General features: G+C 45.3%; 1 protein-coding gene across 4 annotated transcripts; it reads right to left on the minus strand.

Annotated features, from left to right (window-relative positions):
• Positions 1 to 2,095: 2,095 nt before the first annotated feature.
• Positions 2,096 to 12,617, minus strand: LOC117533534. 4 transcript variants are annotated; one of them, XM_034197323.1, is made up of 3 exons: positions 10,420 to 12,611; positions 7,431 to 7,602; positions 5,208 to 6,831 (listed from the first exon to the last, which is right to left on the minus strand). In XM_034197323.1, the coding sequence occupies exons 1-2, from the start codon at positions 11,595 to 11,597 to the stop codon at positions 7,464 to 7,466; spliced, it is 1,317 nt and encodes a 438-aa protein (XP_034053214.1). In that variant the 5' UTR covers positions 11,598 to 12,611; the 3' UTR covers positions 5,208 to 6,831; positions 7,431 to 7,463. The 4 variants fall into 4 exon arrangements, with proteins under 4 accessions (XP_034053211.1, XP_034053214.1, XP_034053213.1 ...); XM_034197322.1 differs by having other exon boundaries at positions 5,208 to 7,197; XM_034197320.1 differs by lacking the exons at positions 5,208 to 6,831; positions 7,431 to 7,602 and adding an exon at positions 2,096 to 2,847 and having other exon boundaries at positions 10,420 to 12,617.
• Positions 12,618 to 13,187: the final 570 nt, after the last annotated feature.

Consider the following 13,187-nt stretch of genomic DNA (forward strand, 5'->3'; position numbering starts at 1 on the left):
TACGATGTGAGGGTCTAAGGACAGAGAGTCTAAGGAGAGAGGGTGTCGTATTGTCATACTGATATTCTGTACACACTGTGAAGACCACTGAGACAAATGTAACATTTGTGATATTGGGCTATATAAATAAACATTGATTGATTGATTGTTGTATTGATTGCATCATCATACAATGACAGAATAGTCATTTGTGACTACTAATGTGTTTTTGTGTCTTCATGTGTGCAGACCGAACTGACACGGGGAGTCAAACGGAGAAGCAGGAGGACATAGAGGGGGAGGAGAAAGAGGAGGAGAAGGAGAAGAGGAGATGGAGAAAGAGGAGGAGATGGAGAAAGAGGAGGAGATGGAATGTTAAGAGGGGGGGGGGTGGGGGGGGGTGTTATTCAGGCTGTTGTGTATTAATGAGTCTATTGATGTCCCGTTTTTAGCTGCTATGTTGTTCATAAATGGAGCTAATGCTAGTCTGCAGCTGACAGGCCCCCAGCCTTTATGCACCGGGTCCATGGTGAAGGGCTGTACAGGACCATCCGGAGGGTCCTGGACAGGTATCTCATGGCCACTGAGTACCTGAGTGCCGTCAATGTAAGGAAGGTCGGCGGGTGGTCACAGGGCATCATCAGGCAGCTGGTCCCCACCTACAGCTGCCAGTTCCCAGCTGTACTTGAATTGACAACATACCGTATATATAAATGAATGTGATGACGGAGCTGTATATAATGCTTGTTTTGTGTTTCTGCAGGCTGTCCTGTGACCAGAGGGTGGTTACACAGCTGAAGTCCCGCACTCTGGCAACAGTGCCACTCAGCTGTGCAACACCCTGCGGGAGCAGCACTCGGATGCCTGGATGCGGAGAGCGATCCAGTACCTCGGCACCACCGCCCCAAATGCCCACTCTGCCCTCACCCATCTGGCTGCTGACGGTGTACGGCTACGACGTGCTGACGCGGCTGGATGAGTACAAGGCCAGGATCACGTCCACCTTCAGATCCATCCTAAAGATGGATTCCACTAAGAAGGTCACGATTTCATTTTTTTTCTTAGAGCCGCCGTGTGTTTATGCACTCACGTTAACATTTGAAATCTCTCTCTCTCTGTCCAGGTGACTAAGAAGCTCGCTGGTACTGCTTCCAACGCGGCCGCCTGGGTTACTAATGTTGGTAACGAGTACGGGCAGGTCCTCATCAGCGTCTTCACCTGCTCCGAGGGCTTTTCCAGTATGGCGGCCGGATTGATGAGGCGGTACCGACTCGCCGGGTTACCACCCCCCCAGCTGATCTACGTGGATCGAGACTGCTGCAACAGAGAAGGCGTGTCAAAGACAGCTGCCTTGTTTCAGGTCTGTCAATACTAGTACTGATAATCACAGTAGAATTATAGCAATATTATTTATCTTACACAAAATCACTATCGACCAAAGCCACGCTTTGAGAAAAATTGTACTCCAATAATCAGACAGACTTTCGTTTCCTTATCACAGGAGTGGGGACAGCTTGTGGTGAGACTGGACATCTGGCACCTGATGTTACGTTTCACAGCAGGTGTCACAACAGAGAGCCACGAGCTGTACCCCGCCTTCATGAGGCAGCTGTCTCTGTGCATCTTCGAGGTGGACCCCGGAGATGCCCGCTGTCTCACCGAGGCCAAGCGGTCCAAAATGGAGGTGAAGCACGCGATGGTCGCCCTGATCCAGGACCTCCTCAAAACCTTGCGGCAGGATGCGACAACCTGGACATCCTGTTGCTTGACCCTCTCCTCATCCAGGACATGCAGAGGCGCCACCTCAGCTGCATTCAGCACCCACCGGGTGTGCAGCTGTGCTGCCAGACCGGCAGGCTGACAAAGGCCGGAGTCATCCTGGCGGTTTATAGTAAAAAAAATCAGCTCCTATCGTCTATTCCTTGACCTCTGTGTGAAACGTCACAGGGTTAAGGAAAAGTGGATAGGAGAGTTCAAAAGGATTTAGGAGAAGAGACTGCGGTACTTTGAGAATCCGACGAGATGGGTAATGCGGCGAGTCAACGTCTACAAAAATGTGGAATGGTGCGGATGAATGTTTCCAGGAGTTGAAAGATACACCACAATACAACCCAAGTGTTCCTTATAATTTTTAATAAAAATGTGTACAAACACATATACATTTCATGTTATTATTTAAACCGATCTAAGGGAACGAGCCGTTAAGCGAAGTGACCGATTACTCAGGCCGAAGGGCATGCTTGCACAGCGGGGAATCGAGATTACTGAAGCTTTAACATCCCCTGGAATTTGATCCAGGCTGTGATAATCACAATGTACTCTCTAGCTTCCGGCGGTGGCTCATGCCAGACCTTTAAGCCGTAATGAAGGACACTTTGTCCGCTTTGACAGTCGATCCAGTTGTTCTTTGCCGCCTGTGCTCCGGCCACCAGATAGTACTTCGGCACATACGTGCGAGTGAAGCCGGATTTAGCATTCTATTTTCGGGCTGTAGCATAGCCGTAGTACAGCGCTGTTTGTGTTGGTACGTAAGTAATGTCATCATAATCAACCATAGTTTGATTAAGTGTTTGGGTCACATTGTATGTGGCATATCTTGGCCTTACTTCGACTTTCACCTTAGCAAACCTATATCTGTCCCAGTGTACAAGTGAAGTGAAATCATTTAGCTTGATAGCTATCCCCAGGAAGTTTCCCGCCACAGCACTAGACGTCTTTTTGGGGACTGTCCACGCAGTTTGCTTGGTGATCCTCCAGCAGAAGGTGTTACCATTCATCGCCCGGACCTTTGTTGATCTGCGCCTGCGCGGAGCTGGGGTCCGCCTCTTGACCTGTCTGCGCTTGCGTGGCGCCATTTTGCGTTGAAACCTATAAAACAAAAGACGTTCCAAGGTTGACGTTAGTATTACCGTCAACCTCGGCACCTTGGAACCATGGCACCACCACGATCCAAGCCACAATTTTTGTCCTTCCTCCTCTAAGAGGGATAACCCTTGTAAAAGATGGTGTTTTACTCTCAACAACTATACACTCATCGACTTGGACTTCATTCAGCGTACGCTTACTGAAGCTACATGTTGCTATGCTAACGTAGCTAAGGAGCTAGGTGCTAACGGCACCCCACATCTACAAGGCTTTGTCAATCTGAAAACAAAGGCTCGGCTCTCCCGGATGAAGGCTTTGGTTACTCCCCGAGCCCACCTTGATCAGGCGAAGGGTACGGACATTGATAATGAAAAATATTGTTCCAAGGACGGTGATATTTACCTCATTGTTGGAAAACCGTTAGCTCAGGGAAAGCGAACTGATCTTGATGCAGCAGTTGAACTTTTGAAAAACAAGGACGGGAACATGTTCCAACTTGCCAACGAGATGCCTGCTCTGTACATTCGATATGGGCGGGGCTTCAGCCAATGGCTGACGATATAAAACAAATTGAAGCCAACTGAAACCAGTGCAATTGCAACAAGGCGGCCGCGGCCTATGTCTGACACTTTTAAACTGTTTAGAACAGTACTCCTCTTCATGCTGAAATAATTAAATGGAGGCCCACTTTAGAGAACACGTGAATTGTAAATAAATACAGAGACAACATAACAATTTGTAATGAACATTTTATTGGGGTCACAAAGGTCAAAAACAGGATTAAGAAAAAACTATGGATACTCACTTGCTCACCGTGACATACGGAGGTTTCAGAAAGTTACATGGGAAATAAGCCCCTCCTACACCTCTATATAAACAGCGTGTGGAAGCCCTTTCCAGCTCACTCTGTCCTGATGCAGCGCAGCGAATGCATCGCTTGCTCACGCGTATAGCTGCATATCCTCCTCAATGCTGAAAACTCACACGCACAGCTACATGTTCCTATAATACACACTGCTTGGATTTGATCACCTTGCAGGGCTATCCTGGGGGGAGATTGTTTAGTTATAATAAACCGAAACAATCAGACTCCTGGGATTACTACTAAAGATGTGTATTAGAATTGTTATATGTGAGTGATAGTAAAAACACTACTATGATAGCTATCACTCAACGTCATATCTGCCTCGGTGGAGAGCAAGGATGGCCAGTGCATTCAGTCCTGTAGCCGTCTTGGCAGCAGGATTGAAACCCTTTCTTCCCTGACTCAGCGAGTGCCCCATGTTCTCATTTCTGTGGCAGGTTCGCTCTCTCTGGTGGCCCCTTATAATTCACTGCCTGATACTCTCTCCCCCTCATTATAATTATAATCCTAACCGTCAAACCCTTTCCAGCTCGTAACCTAAAATGGACGCCCACGTGCTTACTCCTCCTCATGCCTTAAAACTAAAATGGCAGCCCACTTGAAATTAATTAAGAGAACACGTGAATTGTAAATAAATAACAATTTGGATAACATTTGGAATGAACATTTTATTGGGGTTACAAAGGTCCAACATAGGATTAAGAAAATACATGGCAACTTACCTGCTTACGGGAACATACGGTAGCTTCACGAAACTCACAGACAAATAAGCTCCTCCCACACCTATATATACAAGAGTGCAGAAGCCCTTTTCGGCTCACTCAGTCCTGATGCATGGCAGCGAAGGCATCTCTCCTGCTTACTCGTCTCTGATATCCTCCTGAATGCTGATAGCACAAATGCACAGCTACATGTTACAATGATGAAGAAATGTGATGATGAATCCTGAAAGCGTTCAGTGCTGTTTTAATTGTTCCCTATATTTGCCCCTATGCCCTGTAAGGTGTGCTTGGGTGTTATGAAAGGCGCCCTCAGCAGTTCCCCTTTTATCCGCCTCTCTGACCTCAGTGTTGGTCATGTTGGCATACACGCCCGGACGGTGGCCATATAACAGGTACTGGGTGATAGAGGCAATAGTATGAAGCTGCAGCGTCGGAGACAGCAGTTACAGGACCGCACTTGTAGAACCACACAAACAGGTCCGACCGAGCACGTGACGGCGGCTGTGACGGAGCACGTGACGGAGAATTTAAAGAAGATAGTCTTTTATGTATTACATTGCATTTAGCTGACGCTTTTATCCAAAGTGACTTACAATAAGTGCGTTCGTCCAACAAAATACAACTTGAAGAAAACAGAATCATATAAGTACATCAGGTTTCATAGAGCAAAAACATTTCAAGTGCTACTCAACTGGCTTTAGAAAAGCCAGTCCTTTATTAGTATAAAAGTGCTTCGTTAATAGTTCTATCGCTTGAAGTGGAGTCGAAAGAGATGTTTAATGTATATTAAACAACACTGTTAATTTATTTTTGGGTATGTTTTTGTTAAAAGAAAACAACACTGTTAAACACTGTTCCTTCTACAGTATCATAATTCTCGTTTCATTATTATTATTAATAAATCAAAGGTGTCTTCGAAGAGGTGCTAGATTACTGAAAAACAACTGTTAGTGTGTTCATGCACCAGCCTGCAAAAGATAAACAAGCAGTTTGACCGAGAGGCATTTCAGTTCAGAATACATTTTTATTTATTTGAATTTCCACACTGGGGGTCTGCTGTCAGGCAGTTTTGGCAGAGCTCATATTATACGTCAGTTGTATATGATTGTTATTGCCTAAATAATCCAGTATCAGTCAGGCTGTTTTACCTTTGTGTAATAACAGGAATACAGAGTAAAATGTGATATATTGACGATGCTTTAAATAGCGTTGTAGGTCAATGTGATTTAAACTAATTGTTCCTTGCGTCAATTGTAAGAAGAGCTGTAATTCCCCGCCATTAGGTAGCCTTACCTGGCACTGATTAAATTAAGTGGATTAGTGTTACAGCCGCTGCTACCTTGTGAGCTTAAGTCTGTTTGTGTATGTAAATGAGCTGTGCAGTTCCTCTGCTGTCATTGGCCGTCCGGACCGCTCAGGGGGAGGAGTATAAAGGCTGAGCACGGACAACAGTCGGGATGCTCTGTATTTTGTGTCAGATGCCTCAACCCTATCCTTGTGATAAGCCTTCATTCTGTGAATTCTGAGATTTAGCATGTGTCTTTGGTATTAGCTCCACTGATTAGCAGTGTCTATAGTAGGGTTCTAGGCGAGCACACTGAGTAGCAGTGTGTCGTCGGGTTCTGTGTTAGCGTAGGGATTTTGGTGTGTGTGTATACTGCTTAGATCCAGGTTGATTAGCACCTGTAGACCAGCATTCCTGTGTGTTTATACTGCTTAGATCCAGGTTGATTAGCACCTGTAGACCAGCGTTCCTGTGAGTGGATATTGCGTAGAGCCAGGTGATTAGCACCTGTAAACCCGCACCAGCTGTGTGTTTCCACAGTCCCGTTTTGTTTATTGCTTGTTTCCACTTGAGTAGTGAGATTTGTTTTTCTTTCTATAGCGGGGCAACTCTCTTTTGGAGACCCTTTGTGTTGTATTCTAGTGACAGATTGACCCGTGTTGTGGGGCCAATCTGTGTGACCATCATTTTGCCTAGTTTCAGTGACAATAAAACCACCGGTAACAAATATACCAAATCCAATCTGGTCGTGTCGTTTCCCGTTTGTACCCTAGCCAAGTGGGAACGTAACAATTAGATTCACCTTAATTACCTTAATTAACAAAGTGAAGTTTAGCATCTTAACAGCAGTGCAAAAACAAACATCAATTAGTAGATATAAATAAGATATTATATATACGGTAAGCAGTAAATATATTCAGCAGGGAAGTATACAGCTGGAAGAATGATACGATTACAGAGTACGCTTTAAATCGGATTGGTCAGTCACTGGGGGTGAGGCGGGGTCTGCTGTTTCTTCACTGGGGGTGAGGCGTGGCACTCTGAATATTGGCTGAAGGGTTCCCTCCAGCAAGCTTCTGGCCTCCAGAGTCCAGAAAGCAAACCTTTGGCCATGCCTTTGAAACAATAAGAACAAGACGTCATCTAAAGTCTTGCATAGGGAAAGGCTAAGGCATTGGTGCACAATTCAGATCGATGGATCTGGGATGATGGGGATTGCTGGATCTGGGATGACAGGCATTATGGGTGTTGATGGATCTGGGATGATGGGCGTTGATAGATCTGGGATGATGGGCGTTGATAGATCTGGGATGATGGGCGTTGATGGATCTGGGATGATGGGGTTATGGCAGAGTGCTTCGCCTTGCACAAAGCCAGGTGCTTTACAAAGTCTGATTTGCGCGCCAGCATGGATTGGCAGTAGCTGCAGTGGAAATTATATACCGGTCGGCAATTTAATGCACATCTGTGAATGGTATACCCTTAAACATAAGAACATAGAATTGTAGTATTATTATTTTGTGATCATATTATTTAAAAGTGTAAATTATGAATACCAAACATCTGGATCAAGTAACTGGTCACCACAAACAAATCATAGGACTTGTTTTGATGTATTGCTCAAATGGAACTGATCATAACATTCAGGCTGCTTGTAATGCAGACACATTGCAACTCCATTTGCATTTCACAAGAGAATGTTTGCTAACTTTACCTTCATGGAGAACTGCACGGTGGAAGTGGCTCTCTAGATGGCTTTTGACCTGGCTGTGTTTGGTTGGAGAGAACAAACCAGAGACACAGAACGGGCAGTGAAAGTCGTTGCAACAAGTCGTGCACCGTTGAAGGTCCGGCAAGGATCTCCCCTCTTGGATTGAAATATGCATCTTGAAAAAGAGAGAGAGCCTAATTGGTAAAACTGAACATTTTGAAACAATTTCACAGACAGACATAAATTAGGCCTAATTGTTAGATTCTGACACGACAGATTCTAACCTACATAATAGGCCGACATAACTGACTAAAACACCTCATGCAATATTACAAAACATGTCAAAATGATGAGACTGTCTGATAAACGGTAAACAGGCAGTCAGCACAGTGAAGATTATTTACAATGAATTCAAATTGTAATACAATGACTATTAAAGAAGCATTTACACTGAAGACAGAACTTAGGCTACTGCTGATTTAATGTAGCGGACGCACAGATCATATTGACATGCTTTTGTCATCCGTTGAAGTTTAATTAATTAGCTGACTATAATTCATTATCAGGGTTGGGAAGTTTACTTTTTTTTTTTTAAATGTCGTAGGTTACAGATGAGTAATTACCCTGTTAAAAATGTAATAAGTAATGTAACTTGACTATGTAACTATTTGTATTGAAATTCTAATGTTAATTATGGTTATTTTATGTTTTTTGTGAGTCACTTTGGATAAAAGCCTCTGTCAAATAACATAACCATAACATTTCATTAAACAAATAAACAAAATGGTTAACAGTTGGTTTTGCAGCGAGTCATCATAGGCTAACAGATGACATTTAGCACTTGTTGCTTGTATGGCTGTTCAATTCAATACAACAGAATAGCTGTTGACTTTAAAAAAAACAACATGATTCACATTACTCACACTCTTACTGTAATTAGTGATTCAATTACTCAACTATGACACCTAGATGGGCTTGCCAAAATCACGCTAGTTTCATTAAACAAATTATCAAATATGCTAACGAAGCTAATGCTTTTGCCGAAAGCTATAGCTAACGAATAGTTGTTTTTAGAGACTTTAATATGGTTAGAAGCTATCATAAGCAAACAGATGTTTGTTTGTATTGCCTTAACACTATCATAGTTAATGTTAGCTAATCACACTTCATTTCAAGACACCGGAATTGTTATTAATGTTAAACAAATAAAACTTTAAAAGCACTTCACATTACTCACATTCTCTGCGTTGACGTTCACATTCATGTGAACGTGCTCCGTCGGACCTGTGTGTGCGGTTCTACAAGTGCAGTCCTGTAACTGCTGTCTCCGACGCTGCAGCTTCATGCTACTCGATAGAGGACGGCTTGCTGGCCATCAGGTCGAGAAGTTCTGCCTGGCTCGGCAGACGTTCCAGTTTGTCCCTCTTCACATTAAACTGGTGGACAGTGACTGCATTCTTCATGCTTTTCATGTTGGATTTCACCTCTCTGATGATGTTGGTCATATCAGACTGGGTGAGCCTGCACCTCTGGAGCTTTGACTCAGACAGTACTGATGAAGCACTCCAGATCAGACTCAGATGGGTGTGTCCCAGTCAAAAGCCCAGCGGATGCCAGTGGCTGGGGGTGTTGCCAAATTGCTAGAGGGCGTTGCCCAATTTCCCCATTTGTTCAATTACAGGATTTAACCATAAGATGGCGCTTCATTCACAAAATACACAAAGACAACTGTTTGCAATGTTTCCAGCTCTGCAGTTGCGGCTGCGGAGTGATACTGTGTGTATGCAAGCCCGCATCTAGGACGGATCTATGTATCATGGCTGTAGACCTGTTAAGTAATAAAGATACCTCATACAAAGGTCTACGGATACCTTATTACTCTCCATGACCTGCGGTCAACTATATAGCATAAAGGACTATTACACCGTCTTTCTTGAACAATCCGAAGTGTTGCCAAACGTTTGATTTGTAGGTATTTTTCGGTGCGCTGTGTTTCTCTTTCTCCTCAACTTCCGTGTGTGTTGATAACTGAGACTCTCGGCCTCCGTAGTGGCAAAGCAAATATCAAAGATCGTCTCTGCTGAGCGTTGACAAGATGAGGGGATTTATATGAATGAATCGTTTTTTTACCGATGCAAAGACGCTACGCAATCGATGCATCGCGAGTTCAACCCGGTTCAACCCAAACTGTAGCCGATGTGCACTCTTTCAACCGGTGCACTCGCATCTTGAATGTTTATGCCGGTGCACCGATGCGAATCGGTGAATCTTAACATCTCTAGTGTACCTATACCCCACCTCCCCAATTTTCCTCCCCATGCTTCCTTTGCACAGCATTAAGTCCATCCTGCTCTGCTTTAGCACGCCCCTCACCATCTGCCTCCTCGAGAACGCTCTCCCCCACACATTTCTCTCCCTCCATTCATCTCTCAGCCCATTTTCCTCCATCATTTTTTTCAACGCCCCTCTGGACACATCACCCTTAAATACCATCCCAACCAAGATGTCAGACACACCACACCACACATTAAAATCACCCACCACCATACAATTCCCTCCACATTTCCCATCCAACCCCTCAAAAAAACATTTCCTTTCCCTTTCCATATTTGGTGCATATACATTAATTACTTTATACAGTTCACCCATGTATTCAAATAGAATACCTAACATTCTCCCTCCACCATCATTCTCAACTTCCCTCACATTCTCCACCACCCCACCTTTAACTAAAATTGCCACCCCCCTTGCATTTAACCCCCCATTGTTTACAAAAACCTCCCCCATCCATTCTTTCCTCACATCCTCCACACACCTCTCATCCCAGTGGGTTTCCTGGAGACATATGATGTCCCCTTTACAAAGCATAATCGCCTGATCTCTTCTGTCCTTTGCCTTCAGGCCACAGCCATTGAAGGATACGACCGCCACGCTCATTTAGCATTTAGCATTTAGCATTGATGTATGAGAGAAAAACATTTCAGCCTCTCACCCTTTTTCTTTGTCCGTCGCAGCCGCTGCAGCCTTTCCAGCTGCAGTCATCTCAGCCCATTCCTCCTTCTGCACCCGTCTTCCCTCCGTTGTTGTCGCTCTTTTTGGTCTTTTAAGCTGTTTTCCGCTCCTCTTTCCCTCCTCCTCAACCCTTGGCCTTGGTTGATTCGGTCTTCCAGCTCCAGGCCACAATCCATCTGGCTCTTTCCTTTCTCCTTCTGCTTCATCCATTTCCACTGCTCCAGCTCCTCCAGCCGCCTCATCATCACTGCTACCGTTCTTTTTCACTCTCTTCTTCTCATCGTGCACTCTTCTCTTTCTCTCTTTCTTGGTCATATTCCAAGGGCCTTTTTCTCCCTCCATCTCCTCTTCACTCTTTTCCTCCTCCTCACCACTTTCTGACCTTGCTCTTCCTTTCTTCCTCGTGTCATCGGCACCTCCTTTCTCTTCTGGCTCCGCCTCTTCCTCTCCCTCACTCATAGGGGTGGGTGGGGGGGTTGCGAGGAGGGGTTTTTTGGGGCTTCTGAGGGCAGGTTGGGGGTGGCCCTGGTTAAGGGCCCGCCGGGGGGGGAACTCCTCGCTCCATCCCTCACCACCCATGCCTCCGCGCTTCTCTTCCCACCCATCTCTCCTTGCCCGGTGCCCCTCCCCCTTACACTTGTAACATTTAATCATCGGGCACTCCCTGTAGATATGCCCTGGTTTTAGGCAATTCCTGCATACCTGCCTCTGCCCATCATGCTTTACGCTGAAATATTCCTCCCCTCCAGCCACCCTTAATTTTGTTGAGTAAGGGAGGGAGTGCACCTCCCCTTTTAATAATACTCTCAAATATCTGGTCCCGTCAGCCACCTGTGTCCCCTGGATTTTCCTCCTATGAATCCTCGACACTGGCTCCACCCCCCACTCCCGTAATCTCTCTAATATTACGCCATCCCCAATGTACGCAGGTAAATACATGAATGAGACTGTCACCTCATTCTCACTTAGTTTCCTAGCGCTTATCAAAACTCCCTTCACTCTAACACCCTCCAGCAGTGAATCTCTCCCCTCCTCCGTCTTCATTGTTATCTCATATTCTCTCACCCCCCTCATCCTGCATGCCAGCACTCTTCCACACTGCTCCTGCACCCCTATCAGCATGTCCATCATTGTGAGAATTATATTTACTCCTTCCATTGACACTTTCAGCGTGAGCTCCTGTCTATACTCTTCCCCCGCCGCCTCCTTCTCTCCGTCTCCCGCTGCCTTTTTTCATCTTTATTTTTCTCCTTTCTTTCATCGTTGGGCCGTCCTCCTTCCTCCTCTCCCTTTCTTTCATCTCTGGGGATTCCTCCACCGCCTTTCTCCTTTCCACTCTCATTTCCAGCGTCGTTCTCCTTTTTCTCTGCTCCGCTCCACCCTTCATTTCCGGGTTCTTTCTCCCCGCTGACATCTTCTCTCCCGACGTACCTTCTCCTGCCTTCCTCCTTCCCTCCGCCTCCCCCTCTGCTTTTTTAGCTTGGGGAGTCCTCTGCAGTGCAACCGTTGTGTTTCTCAGCTTCTCTGCTTCTTTCTCCTCCGTTCCAGCTGCCTCGCTGTCACTCGCTATTTCTTCCACCACAGCAGCGGCGGCTATGTCCGCGGAGCCGAGGTTTAAACTCCCCTCTTCCATTTTTTTCCTTTCTTCTGTCTCCACCAGCTTATTCTTCTCTTTAATCTCCTCTAAACTGTCGGTTTTCTTTTTGTTTTTCTACTTCATTTAAGTCACTCTTCACCTCCGCTGCGGCCACCTCCTCCAATTCCGGCTTCCAGCCTTTCCCGAACTGCATTCCTAGCATTCCTGAATGCACGCTGCTATCTTTAGATGTTTCAGGCTTCCCAGCCATCGTTCTCCTTGTTTACTGTTCTCCCCCAACAGCTGTACTGTAGGGGGGGTTTTTCGACCAGACAAACCCAACTGATCACTGCTCAAAATTCACTTTTTCGTCGAATTTCTCTCAAACAATTTCGTAGCTCTTTTGCTTCCTTGTTTTACCCACACAGCGCCCCTAGTGTCTTTTTTTTAAAAATCTTTTAATATATCAAAAACATAAACAAAGTTACATTTTTAAAAACATTTTAGTCCACCTCACTGATCCCCAAAAAAGGAAGGACCCCGAGGCTTCCACCCAAATCAATCAAATAAAAAACAAATATCAATAACCACTCCATTCTCAAATATATTTTCCATATCCAAACATGCATAAATAAACCATATAATCCCCATCACATTTTGCATTCCATTTCCACCCAAATCACAAACAATTTCCCCCCTCCATACTCTTTTCCCCCTACTCCTCCCCCCTCACCACCTAATCATAATCCCACTCTCCCCTCTCCACCCTATCCCGTGCCTCCCCTATTGACTCTTTTTTCCACACTTCCCAATATTCCTCCCACTCTTCCACAGTTTCCCCCTTTCTCCATCCACGTTTCCATCGTATTGCAACCCCTCCCGCATTCTCCCTCCCATTGTTTACAAACACATCTCCCACCCAACCCTTCACCACATCCTCTACACATTTAGTATCCCCGTGAGTTTCCTGTAAACATATTACATCTGCTTCACACATCAACAAGCCCCTTTCCCTTCTGTCTTTTCCTTTGAGCCCTCGCCCGTTAAAGGAGCATATCCACACCATCATCTCAGCTTATTGTGCATAATGTTTTACTTTCCTGACCTTCATACTTGATGTTCTGTCCTTTTCGCTGCTCGTCCCGATCTCTCCGTCAGCACAGGATTATCCA

Source organism: Gymnodraco acuticeps, unplaced genomic scaffold, assembly GCF_902827175.1.
Source record: "Gymnodraco acuticeps unplaced genomic scaffold, fGymAcu1.1, whole genome shotgun sequence".
In the NCBI taxonomy this organism is placed as follows: domain Eukaryota; kingdom Metazoa; phylum Chordata; class Actinopteri; order Perciformes; family Bathydraconidae; genus Gymnodraco; species Gymnodraco acuticeps.

What these genes read in the sequence shown, in the direction of transcription:
- LOC117533534 (XM_034197320.1), bottom strand. Translation starts at nt 11,597, where the DNA reads ATGGAAGGAGTAAATATAATTCTCACAATGATGGACATGCTGATAGGG. An exon ending in GCGACGGACAAAGAAAAAGG is followed by an intron (nt 2,848 to 10,419) that starts GTGAGAGGCTGA and finishes TTTGTTTTATAG; the next exon opens with GTTTCAACGCAAAATGGCGC.